Source organism: Balaenoptera acutorostrata, chromosome 12 (assembly GCF_949987535.1).
Source record: "Balaenoptera acutorostrata chromosome 12, mBalAcu1.1, whole genome shotgun sequence".
Classification (NCBI taxonomy): domain Eukaryota; kingdom Metazoa; phylum Chordata; class Mammalia; order Artiodactyla; family Balaenopteridae; genus Balaenoptera; species Balaenoptera acutorostrata.
In genome coordinates, this window is record NC_080075.1 from 41,637,577 (window position 1) to 41,650,615 (window position 13,039).

The following is a 13,039-nucleotide window of genomic DNA, read 5'->3' on the forward strand; positions in this document are numbered from 1 at the left end:
GGGCTTCTTTGTCATTACCCCCTCCTTCCTATTCCTTTCCTGCTGTCCTTCTTGCTTCCCTTTTTACTAACTTCTGTCTTTCAGTTAGTTGTTATTTCTTTTAGGGAACTTTCCTTAGTCCTTTCCAAGACTGTGTTTCCATGTCCTGCTTATTAGGTTAAAAAAAAAAAAAAAAGAGTTGCAAAGAATTGATGCTGAGTTGTTTAAAAAAAATTCTCTTGAACCTAGGTATTGTTCAAACAGATTGGGAAGTTTTTAAAAAGTCTAGAAAGTGTTCTGTATTTAGATTGCTCTGCAACTTGAGTAAGTGTTTAAATTACTGTAATAGAATGCTGGAATGGAAATGATAGCCAATGCACTGCTTTTGTTCCTTTTGAAATATACGGTGCAGAACTCCAGTCAGTGGACTGAAACCCTAAGAAAAAGCCCTGTGTCAGAAGATTGGTGAATGTGTATTAGTAAGTTTTAAAATCAAGCATTAGTCTCGTAATTTCTGTATACCCAAGGAACAACTCAGGCTAGGAGTGCTGGCTAGTACTGGTCTCCTGGAGCTGTTTGTACTTATTTTAGCCATTTTACCCACCTAGGTGAGTCTCAGTGGCTAACCTTGGTGCTGGCCAGGGTTCTGGATAGGGCCCAGGTTCTTGTAATTCCTGTTCTTTTGGGACTTTGCTGATAAGAAGTTATGTCAGGTTGTGTTCAGCACCTTTGGCTTGGTGAGCGGTCATGAGTTTTTTCATCTGATGAGTTGTGAGATTGTATATGAGAATACTTACCCTTTACTTGGGGTAAGATCCGGGTCATGACTACTAATGGTTTCTCAGTAGACTCCTGGGTTATGCCTCCTGTCCTCTCTTGTTTCCTTTTGGGGTTATGCTTGCCATCATACTATCATACTGTTCATTTCTGATCTTGAAGTTTTTATGAGCATTTTCTTCTCTTTAAATTTAAGTGACAAGAACCATTTACTTTTCACCCTATTTCCACCCTTCTACCTCACACATTGTGTCAGTTGGGTACATTTCTTTCAGTTATTGAATTTCCTTTTCTTGCTTTTGGGGGATGGCATCTCTGGCACCCAGGTATTACCCAGCCTTAATGTTTCCAATTCCACTTTGATATCTTCTCTTGGGCTGTATTTGGTATTCTTTAGATCTATGTGACAATTCCTCCACCTTGCTCTTTTCCCAGTCCACGTGGTTGGCCCTTTAGAGTTGGAATTACAGTTCCTCTTCTATAGGAAATAGGTGGAAAGATTTCTTGAACTTGCCTTCCTCTCTTCTTCCTTTATTTGTTTATAAATATTATACTGTGGACTTTAATGGATCTTTGATTTGTAAAGATCAGTGGCTTCTTTTAAACTGCAGTGTGGGCTACTCTATCTCCCTTTTTTTAAATTAATTGAACATTCTTAAAATTGTAAAAAACAACAAATTTTCTCATCTTCACCATCTTTTAAAATTACTGAAGTATAGTTCATTTACAGTGTTGTGTTAGTTCCTGGTGTACACAGAGTGATTCAGTTATACATATATATTCTTTTTCATATTCTTTTTCAGTATAGGTTATTACAAGATACTGAATACAGTTCCCTCTACTGTACAGTAGGACCTCATTTATCTCATCTTAACCATCTTTAAGTGTACAATTCAGTAGTGTTAAGAATATTCACATTGTTGGGACTTCCCTGGTGGTCCAGTGGGTAGGACTCTGTGCTCCCAATGCAGGGGGTGCGGGTTTGATCCCTGGTCGGGCAACTAGATCCTGCATGCATGCCACAACGAAGATCCCGCGTGCTGCAACTAAGACCCAGCGCAGCCAAAATAAATATATATTTTACAAAAAGAATATTCACATTGTTATGCAACAGATCTTCAGAACTTTTTCATCTTGAAAACTAAAACTCTGTACCCATTAAACAACTCCTCATTTCTCTCTCCCCCTGACAACCACCATTCTACTTTATTTCTATGGATTTGATTACTCAAGATATCTCATTTAAGTAGAATCATACAGTATTTTGTCTTTTTGTGACTTACTTTTTGTGGCTTATTTACTTAACATGATGTTCTCAAGGTTCATTCATTTTGTAGCATGTGATGGGATTTCCTTCCTTTTTAAGGCTGAATAACATTCCTCTGTATGTATACACCACTTTTTGTTTATTCATCTCTCTGTGTACATTTGGGTTACTTATGTCTCTTGCCGATTGTGAATAATGCTGCTGTGAACATAGGTGTACAGATATCTCTTTGAGGTTCTGCTTTCAATTCTTTTTTCATATATATACCCAAAAGTGGGATTGCTGAATCATATGGTAATTCGTTTTAAAATTTTTTGAGGAACTGCTGTATTCTTTTCAATAGTAATTGCACCAATTATTATTCCCACCAGCAGTGCTCAAGGGTTTCACTTTCTACATATCCTCATCTATACTTGTTATTTTATGATTTTTTTTAACAGTAGCCATCCTAAGGGGTGTGAAGTGATATCTCATTGTGGTTTTTGTTTGGGTACTTAGTTTTGAAATCATGAAATTTGAGTCTTCCAACTTTGTTCTTGTTTTTCAAGATTGTTTTGGTTATTTGGGGTCCATTGAAATTCCATACAAGTTTAAGGGCAGAATTTCCCATTTCTGCAAAAACGTTGGGATTTTGGTAGGGATTGTATTGACTCTATAGATCAGTTCGGACATTATTGACATTTAACGATGTTAAATGTTCCATGAATATGAGATTTGTTCCTGTTTATTTGCACCTGATATCTTTCAGCAACTTTTTGTAGTTGTCAGTTTTCAAGTCTTTCGCCTCCCTGGTTTAGTTTATTCCTAAGTTTTTTATTCTTTTTGATATTTGTGTTCTTAATTTCCTTTTCAGATTGTTCATTGTTAGTATATAGAAATGCGGTGGATTTTTGTGCGTTGACTTTGTGTCCTGTCACTTTACTGAAATCATTTATTCTAACAGTTGTGTGTGTGTATTTGTGTGGACTATAGCATTTCCTACATATAAAATCATGCCACCCATGAATAGAGGTAATTTTAGTACTTCCTTTGCAATTTCTTCTTCTTGCCTAATTGGTCTGACTAGAACTTCCAATACTGTGTTGAATAGAAGTTGTGAAAGCAGCTACTTTGTCTTGATCCTGATCATAGAGGAGAAGCTTTCAGTCTTTCACTATTGAGTATGATGTTTGCTGTCTGTCTGGAGAGGTCTATTTTGTCTGGCTCTGATAAGATGTACTTCCCTTCCCTTTCTGGTTATGGGGTAGATATAATGAAATAGTAAGCTTATGTTGGTGAGCAGTTAGGTTGCCAGGTGGACCTCAGGTGGGGTACGTGTTTCTCACCTCACATATGCGTTTCCCAGAATGTGTGCCATTTGCTTTTGTGTTAGAGAAGGACATGATCCTTGCCACCACTCTGTTCCCTGTGTTTTCAGGCCGGGGAAGGAAAACTGTTACTGTGCACTGTGTTCTCTTCTTGTTGATGAAATCACACAAACCAAGAGCTTGCTTTTAGTAGTTACCTTATCTTATCCCCCACTACGTCTTACTCTGTCATGGTTGCTAGGTTTTGTTGTTGGGATCTTCTCCCTGATGGGCATTAGTGTCTTTGGCTTCCAGGGCCGCCTCAGGTGCTGTTTACCTTGTTACCCATTTGTTTGGCATATACTCTTGCCCTGTGATTTTTCCTTCTCTGCCAAGAGAATTTTTTTACCCGCCTTGGTCTAGTCAGTATTATCAGAGAGAAATCTTCCAACCTCCTACTTGGACTTCAAGCATTTCTGGAGCTGAGTAGGGGAAGAGTGCCGTTAAGTCTCAACATTGAATATATAGTCTGATCTAGAACAAGGTGAGTTTTTTTTTAAAACGAAAATTAAGCTATACGCAGTTGGTAAATAGACGGATGATATTAATATGATGGAACATCTTAATGGTTCATATGGGATTTCCCCCATCACATTAATGTTTTATAGTGATCATGCAAGCTTTCTTGTGATTAAAGAGAAGACCTTACTGGTATATGAGAAAACAGTAACAAAGCTGACATTCCTCAAAAATGCCTTCTTGTGCATACAGTGATTGGTTTATTGCCTTCAAGGACCCCTGTGTTTTCTGCTTTGTAGAGCTGGGTGGAGAAGGAAGTAGGTGCCAAGTCATTAAAATGATGGAGCCATGAGAATGGTTATATTTGATCTTTAATTTTTTTTTGGAAATGATCTTTATTAGAATTGAATGCCCTCAGGCACCTTCATATCAAAAGATGAAGCATGAACCTTATGGTTTAAAGTTGCAGAAGATTGATTGACAATGGTTAGTGCAGATACCAATAGAGATTTAACTGTGCTAGTATTTTTTTAAATTTTAAATCAGACTAGTTATTGGTTTTGTCAGTGTTCTGGTTATAAAGTTTCATAGGTTTGGAGTAGTCTGCTTCTAATGTTTTATTGTTAGTCTCATTATCTTTATTGCAAGATTTTATATCACATGAGGCTTCTCAGCAGTGCTTACGTGACACAGTAGGAAATGCCTGTACAGAGAGAGTAAATGTTTTCAGTATGATACCTCCTGGCTTTCAGCTACCTGATTGTGCAAAAACCCAGCTCTCTCTGGTTCAACATCTCCAGAGAGGAAACATAGTCTTTTAGAGATCGTGTGTGTGTGTGTGTGTGTGTGTGTGTGTGTGTGTTGGGGGAGGTGAGGGGGGCAGGGAAGGGGGATGAGGGTTTGTCTAACTGCTTCTTTTTTTTTTTTTTTTTTATTTATTTATTTATTTATTTTTTTTTCCACACACACACACTGTATTTTATTTTTACAAGAGATAAATAGACTGACACCAAGCATTGTGCATGGATGACCACAACAAAAGCAACAATGATTGCAATTACCAAACATGAAACACACTCATACTATGTCATAATATTGACATTCAGTCCAGTAATCCTCCACTGTAACAGCTCCTTTACTTTGCAGTGAAAATTGATTTGTATATTCTTTGCCTCTGAGTCCTTGTGGGATTTTTTTTTTTTTAATTCAGACAGAAAGTCACAAAAATTATACTCATCCTCATCAGTTCACTCAGTCCCATGTAATTAATTTTTTTTTTCATCTTGATCTTTTGTTAGCACTTTTATGAGTTCATCAGTTTTTCATTAGAGTTCTGAAAATGCTTATTCATTCAGTTCAGCAGTACAGTCAGTTACCAGAAACCTGTACTTGTCAGAGTCTTTTCCATGAATTTCTTGAAGATGAAACCCTTTTATAGGAACATACTTGCAAAATCATCAGAGTACACCCAGAACTGTCTGTAAATGACAGAAGACTTAAAAATGACCATGGTTAAAGATTTGATGAAAGTTCATAATAATGCAGTTGACAAGAAAATTAGTTATTTCTGAGATATACATTTTATTTATTTATTTATTTATTTATTTTTGGCTGTGTTGGGTCTTCGGTTCGTGCGAGGGCTTTCTCCAGTTGCGGCAAGCGGGGGCCACTCTTCATCGCGGTGCGGGGACCGCTCTTCATCGCGGTGCGCGGGCCTTTCTCTATCGCGGCCCCTCCCGTCGCGGGGCACAGGCTCCAGACGCGCAGGCTCAGCAATTGTGGCTCACGGGCCCAGCTGCTCCGTGGCATGTGGGATCTTCCCAGACCAGGGCTCGAACCCGTGTCCCCTGCATTAGCAGGCAGATTCTCAACCACTGCGCCACCAGGGAAGCCCGAGATATACATTTTAAAGTAATAACTAGGATTATTACTTATAACCTTATACCAGAATATATAAGATTTTTAGAAGTTTCCTGTAATGTCTGAAACATTTATATTAACATATTTCCATACATATTTCCATACAAATACAAATATAAGATTTTTAGAAATTTCATGTAATGTCTGAAACATTTATATTAACATATTTCCATACATATTTCCATACAAATACAAATATAACATTTTTAGAAATTTCATGTAATGTCTGAAACATTTATATTAACATATTTCCATACAAATAACCCAATGAAAGTTTAGTATTAGTTGTTTTGTTTGTTTTTTTATACTGCAGGTTCTTATTAGGCATCAGTTTTATACACATCAGTGTATACATGTCAATCCCAATCGCCCAATTCAGCACACCACCATCCCCACCTCACCGCAGTTTTCCCCCCTTGGTGTCCATATGTCCATTCTCTACATCTGTGTCTCAACTTCTGCCCTGCAAACTGGCTCATCTGTACCATTTTTCTAGGTTCCACATACATGCATTAATATACGATATTTGTTTTTCTCTTTCTGACTTACTTCACTCTGTATGACAGTCTCTAGATCCATCCACGTCTCAACAAATGACTCAATTTCGTTCCTTTTTATGGCTGAGTAATATTCCATTGTATATATGTACCACAACTGACTTTAATATTTTTTAGCCCCACTTGTATTCCTTCTTTTAGAAGTACTCAGTGTTTCTAATTCCTGAGTCTCTCTGAGACAAAGTTAGCATCAAATTGGTCAATAATTAACCAAGATTTATTTTCTTTAGTGAAAGCAAAAAAAAAAAAATTATTGGAAATATTTGTATTTATAAATCTAGCTTTTTTTTTTTTTTTTTTAAGGATTTTCTTATTTATTTATTTATTTATTTATTTTTGGCTGTGTTGGGTCTTCGGTTCGTGCGAGGGCTTTCTCCAGTTGCGGCAAGCGGGGGCCACTCTTCATCGCGGTGCGGGGACCGCTCTTCATCGCGGTGCGCGGGCCTTTCTCTATCGCGGCCCCTCCCGTCGCGGGGCACAGGCTCCAGGCGCGCAGGCTCAGCAATTGTGGCTCACGGGCCCAGCTGCTCCGTGGCATGTGGGATCTTCCCAGACCAGGGCTCGAACCCGTGTCCCCTGCATTAGCAGGCAGACTCTCAACCACTGCGCCACCAGGGAAGCCCCTAAATCTAGCTTTTAAGTGTTGGCTTTTTTTGTTTTTGTTTTGGCCGTGCCGTGTGGCACATGAGGATCTTAGTTCCCCGGCTGGGGATTGAACCCATGCCTCCTGCAGTGGAAGCGTGGAGTCTTAACCATTGGACCACCAGGGAAGTCCCTATTGGCTTTAATATTGGTTTGGCATTATTTATTCATAATTTAAAAGGTACTTTTTCTATTTTCTTTCAGTATCCGATATAGAAGGTGGTGATGGACTGCAGCTCAGAAAGGAACATACTCTCAAAATATTTGCTTATATCAATTCCTGGACACAGAGGTATGCATCTTTATGTATTTTGAAGAGTAACTTTGTCAGTTGTATTTTGTTTTATATTTTTATTTTTTGTTTTTGGCCGTGCCACACAGCTTGTGGGATCTTAGTTCCTTGACCAGGGTAGGAACCCGTGTCCCCTGCAGTGAAAGCATGGAGTCCTAACCACTGGACCGCCGGAGAATTCCCAGTTGTATTTTATTTTATTTTTTATTTATTTATTTTTGGCTCCGTTGGGTCTTCGTTGCTACACGCGGGTTTTCTGTAGTTGTGGCGAGTGGGGGCTACTTTTCGTTGCCGTGCACAGGCTTCTCATCGCGGTGGCTTCTCTTGTTGCAGAGCACGGGCTCTAGGCACGCGGGCTCAGTAGTTGTGGCTCGTGGGTTCTAGAGCACAGGCTCAGTAGTTGTGGTGCATGGGCTTAGTTGCTTGGCGGCATGTAGGATCTTCCCAGACCAGGGCTTGAACCCATGTCCCCTGCATTGGCAGGCGGATTCTTAACCACTGAGCCACCAGAGAAGCCCATAAGTGAAATTTTGATATGTACAGTTTTAGGCAGTAATTTGTAGGTTTCATTAGAATATCAAAAGATGTAGAGACTCTCTGCCTTTATATCATGCTGTTCCAGAATATAGTGATTAAGAGTATGGCCTTGGAGCCAGGTAGATGTGGCTTCCAGTCCTGCTTCATCACCTGTGTACTAGGTGATTATGACAAATTAGTTAACTTACTCTTAACTTCCTCATTTGTGAAATGAGTAATAATAAAGCTACTACTATCTTCAACAGGTTGTGAAGAAACAAAATACTTAGCCTGGTATCTGACAAAAGAACTTAATAAATACCTATTTTAATTAAAATTGTTGAAACTTATTTTAGAAAATGAAATATATATTGAAGGGTACATAAACTAAGGCATGAAAAGTCAAATTGGAAAATAGTGTATAATATTTATAATTCTATTCACATGTTAGTAAGTATTAACAGTTTTTAGCTGATAATAAAAAGTACCAGAAGGTAGAATGTTACACTCTTAATTGTTCATGCTGATAGAAGAGAGAAGTGACAATAAAATATACAGTTGGATTGCAGTGCTTTAGAGTAAAAATTTTTTGCCTGTTTCCTTGCTCTGCCCTCCCCCCATCCTGTTTCTCTCTAGGGCATCAAAAAATACTGTTGCCCAGATTAAGATTGTGGTTCTTGTAGGGGATAAAAAGCTACTAATAAAGCACAGTTAATTTACAAAAGAAATTCTTAACTTGGTGGCCCATGACCATGGAAGGTCCATAAATGTACCTTAGTGCACGAATGGATCGGATCCATGACATCTCATACAAAATGTTCTTTGTAGGTTTTCTGGGAGAAAAGTGTTAACTTTCAAAAGATTATCAATAATCGAGAATCATTTTTTCTAATATGTTGATTGACCAGAATATAGCTGAAGGAGAATGTTCACTTAAAAAACACTATGTTAAGAATTTAATATTTATAGAAATTTCAAAGGCTTTAATATTTTATAATTTTCATTCTATTTAAATGATATACTCATTGTGAAAGTCTTTTAGAAAATACAGAAAATCAAAGTTTAAAAAAAAAAATATGCCATCACCCAGAGTAACAACTGGTAACTTTTTTTTGGTATAACCTTGGTATGAGATTGGGAACAGTACAGTTTAAAATTTTATAAAAATGTGATTATATAACTTGTATGCTTTATAATCTGATTTTTTTTCATGTGAACTATGATCAGTCTATGTCATCAAATATTATGTCATCATTTTTATTAATAATTGCTGCATCACAGTAATATAGCTGCCACTTCTTTGTTCGTAAGATTCAGGGAGTTATCTATATCACTTTAACAGATAATCATTATTTTATTTTATTAATATTGGAATGGAAAATTGGAATGAAATGGGAGGAAAATGAATTCAGAGAATGGAGAGAGAACATTAGGAGAATAAATTAAAGAATATAAATTTGGAAAAGAGCATACATGGCTCTGAAAGGAATGTCGTGTATGATGAAGGCATTGATACCACAAGGCAAAATCCTTCTTGTTGGAATTGTTGCCGGTTTTTGTTTGACTTGTTTAAAGCCTATTACAAAACAGGCTTATGTTTTATATCTTGCAGATGCCTTAGTAGGCATTCAAGGTTCCTCGTTGTCTTCTACCTGTCTACTTTTTACCTTTATTTCAGGATTTCTCCCCTGAAATAATTCTGGGTGCTAGCTAGGCGGAGGTTCTGTCAGATCTTTGTATTTTCAGGCTAAAAATTACACCTTTCACACCTGTCATTTGTACTTAAAGTTTGAGGCTATTGCTTATTTTTATTGTTTTGTTAAACTTTATTTTTTATAACAGTTTTAGACAACTATTGCTTTTGAACAGGTTAATGTACATTCTCCACTCTTTAAGGGTCTACTTTTTATTTTGGAATTAAGAAATTTGACCAGTGGGATGTTGATATTGACCACTATTCAAAGTAGTGTTTTTCAGAAATTAGCTCATAAATAAAAAAACTTTCATTAAGGTTGGATACTGTAGATGAACTGTCCTTTCATGTGTTCAGCAGTACCAGGCCAGGAAAATGTTAGATCCATTGGAAGATTTGTTAGATGGAATTATGGAATCCAGGTTAAAATAATTTAATTTTGACATGTAGCTTCCTCGTGAATGTTAGTATTTTAATTAATTGAAGCTACATATTTTGTTAGTCATTTAGAAATTTTTATCATTGTGTGTTCTTTTTTTGTTTGTTTTTTTTTGTTTTTTTGTTTTTAAATTTATTTATTTATTTTTGGCTGTGTTGGGTCTTCGTTTCTGTGCGAGGGCTTTCTCTAGTTGTGGCAAGCGGGGGCCACTCTTCATCGTGGTGCGCGGGCCTCTCACTATCGTGGCCTCTCTTGTTGCGGAGCACAGGCTCCAGACGTGCAGGCTCAGTAGTTGTGGCTCACGGGCCCAGTTGCTCCGCGGCATGTGGGATCTTCCCAGACCAGGGCTCGAACCCGTGTCCCCTGCATTGGCAGGCGGATTCTCAACCACTGCGCCACCAGGGAAGCCCTTTTTTTTTTTTTTTATAAATTAATTTAATTTTATTTATTTTTCGCTGCGTTGCGTCTTCGTTGCTGCGCATGGGCTTCTCTCTAGTTGTGGAGAGCGAGGGCTACTCTTTGCTGTGGTGCGCAGGCTTCTCATTGCGGTGGCTTCTCCTGTTGCAGAGCACGGGCTCTAGGTGCACGGGCTTCAGTAGTTGTCACTCATAGGCTCTAGAGCGCAGGCTCAGTAGTTGTGGCTCGTGGGCTCTAGAGCGCAGGCTCAGTAGTTGTGGCACACAGGCTCAGTAGTTGTGGCTCACGGGCTCTAGAGCGCAGGCTCAGTAGTGGTGACGCACGGGCTTAGTTGCTCCGTGGCATGTGGGATCTTCCCGGACCAGGGCTCGAACCTGTGTCCCCTGCACTGGCAGGCGGATTCTTAACCACTGCACCACCAGGGAAGCCCCTCATTGTGTGTTCTTAAATGTAAGCGTATTCCACTCATATAGGCAGCATGTAACTCTACTTAGGTAATAAAATCTTATCAGGCGGGTAATAACGGGAAAGACTGAGAAGAAAATAGGATAAGCTCAGATAGTGAAAGGTAATGTATGATATTGGTGTACAAATACAGTATGTACAGAGATTAAAAAATAAAATGGTAGGAAAGGGCCTATAATATAAAAAGTCCATTTTCCCCTATCTCCTCAGCCCCATTTCTGTTTTCAACTTTTTTGAGATGTTGGTTTTGATATTAACTTTTATGTTCTGAAATAATAATATTATATTGCTGTTGCTTTATCTGTCAATTTTAGGTATAATCTGTGAACTTCCTTTTGTGATATATAAAGATTTCACCCATTTACCCTTCCCCGTCCTCTCAATATAGTTACATCAGTTCTTGAGGTAGTTCTAAGAACAAAAATAATTGCTCAGTTATTAGCCAAAAAAAATTCTGTGGTTCATATTATATTTTATAAGATATAAATTGTTTTTCTTTTGTTTTCATTCTTTGTTTCATAGAGTTTAATGTCTTGTTCTTCATTTGATTAATTTTCTAGGTGTGGATCACTAATTTTTCCCAAACTCTCCAGCCCTTCTTAGTACTAGTTTTTACATTTTTATACATCATTAGGTGATCTGTTATTTTCTTACCTTCCCTCCATCTCCTTTGGCTTTTATCTTCCTACTCCAATCTGTATTGATTTCTCAGTAGTGTTACTGAAACAGCTATATTCTCTTCAGATCATCCGTGAAATTCTTTTGCTTTTCTATTATATTGGATCTCCAGTTTACTGGATTCTATGCCATCTTTATTGGTTTACTTCTTTGTTTTGTTAGGATGACATCTTTTCTGAGAAAAGGTACATGGGAGACAAATGGTTTTTAGACCTTTCCGGCCTAAAAGAATGTCTCTTCTACCCTTACTTTTATTGATAACTTTTGTTGGATACAGAATTGTAGATAGAAAATTATTTTCTCTCAGAATTTTGAAAGTGTTATTCCATTGTTTTTTTTTTTTTAATTATTAGCACCTTTAATTGTTATTTATTTACTTATTTATTTGGCTGTGTTGGGTCTTCGTTTCTGTGCGAGGGCTTCCTCTAGTTGTGGCAAGCGGGGGCCACTCTTCATTGCGATGTGCGGGCCTCTCACTATCGTGGCCTCTCTTGTTGCGGAGCACAGGCTCCAGACGCGCAGGCTCAGTAGTTGTGGTTCACGGGCCTAGTTGCTCCGCGGCATGTGGGATCTTCCCAGACCAGGGCTCGAACCCGTGTCCCCTGCATTAGCAGGCAGATTCTCAACCACTGCGCCACCAGGGAAGCCCCCATTGTATTTCATCTTCCAATAGAAAGTATGAGCTGTTTTTATTCCTGAGCTTTTTCTTGTCACTCTTTTCACTCTCCCTCAAAGCTTTTAGGATCTTTATCCCTCCTTGGCTTCAGAAATTTCATGATGGTATGTGTTTTAGTGGGTTTTCAGTTCTGAAATTTTTTTTTTTGTTTCATACTTTCCTCACCTCTGTATTTTCTGCTGTCTTCTTGGAAATATTATTAGTCAGATATTGTACCTCTTTGATTGATGGTTTGTTTTTCTTTTTCTTCCCATTATCTTTCTTTGTCTAGTCTACTTTCTGGGATATTTCTCCAGTTTTACCTCTGGACCTTCTATTGAATTTTACAAATTGCTGTAATTTTAATTGGTTTTAAAGTTGTGAATGATATATATGCAAAAACTATATATAATGCATATTTGTACACATTAAAGGGCTCTGTTTTGTAATTGGAATGCATTTTTTAATAGTATTCTGTTCTTGTTTCAGTAATCCAGTATCTTTCATGTCTCTGAGGATACAAATTAATTAAAACGTTTTTTCTTCCTGCATTTTATCTTCTTCCTCTAAATTTCTTTTTACTGTTTGCTTTGATCTGCCTTTAGTGATGCAGCTTTTCTTGAAAGTCTTATTATCCTTGGCTATCCTTTCATGGTTAAGAGAGGGCCAGTGAAAAATGGATTGCAAGTTCTGTGTGAATGGAGCATCTCAGATGTTGGCCTATACTGTATGATGGTAAAATGGTGAGCAGACTTTATTATAGGATAAATGGCCTTTTCTCTTAGATTGTTCGTATTTTCCAAGTCTTTCCCCTTGAGGTACATTAATCTGGTGGTTGGGCAGGTAAGGGTACTTGGGGAGGTTCACCATTCAGTCATAATTTTACTTAATTCTCTCACTTTCAGTTTCTTGTATCTCTGCCTTCTTCAGTATCTGA

At 37.9% G+C, this 13,039-nt stretch overlaps 1 protein-coding gene across 8 annotated transcripts in view; it reads left to right on the forward strand.

Annotated features, from left to right (window-relative positions):
• The window catches only part of USP34 (ubiquitin specific peptidase 34), a 241,650-nt gene that overhangs the window by 39,085 nt on the left and 189,526 nt on the right, over positions 1-13,039 (forward strand). For all 8 annotated transcript variants that reach the window (XM_057557944.1, XM_057557950.1, XM_057557951.1 and 5 more), the window contains one exon: positions 7,152-7,239. In XM_057557944.1, coding sequence (XP_057413927.1) covers positions 7,152-7,239 — 88 coding nt within the window. The remainder of the gene's footprint in view (positions 1-7,151; positions 7,240-13,039) is intronic.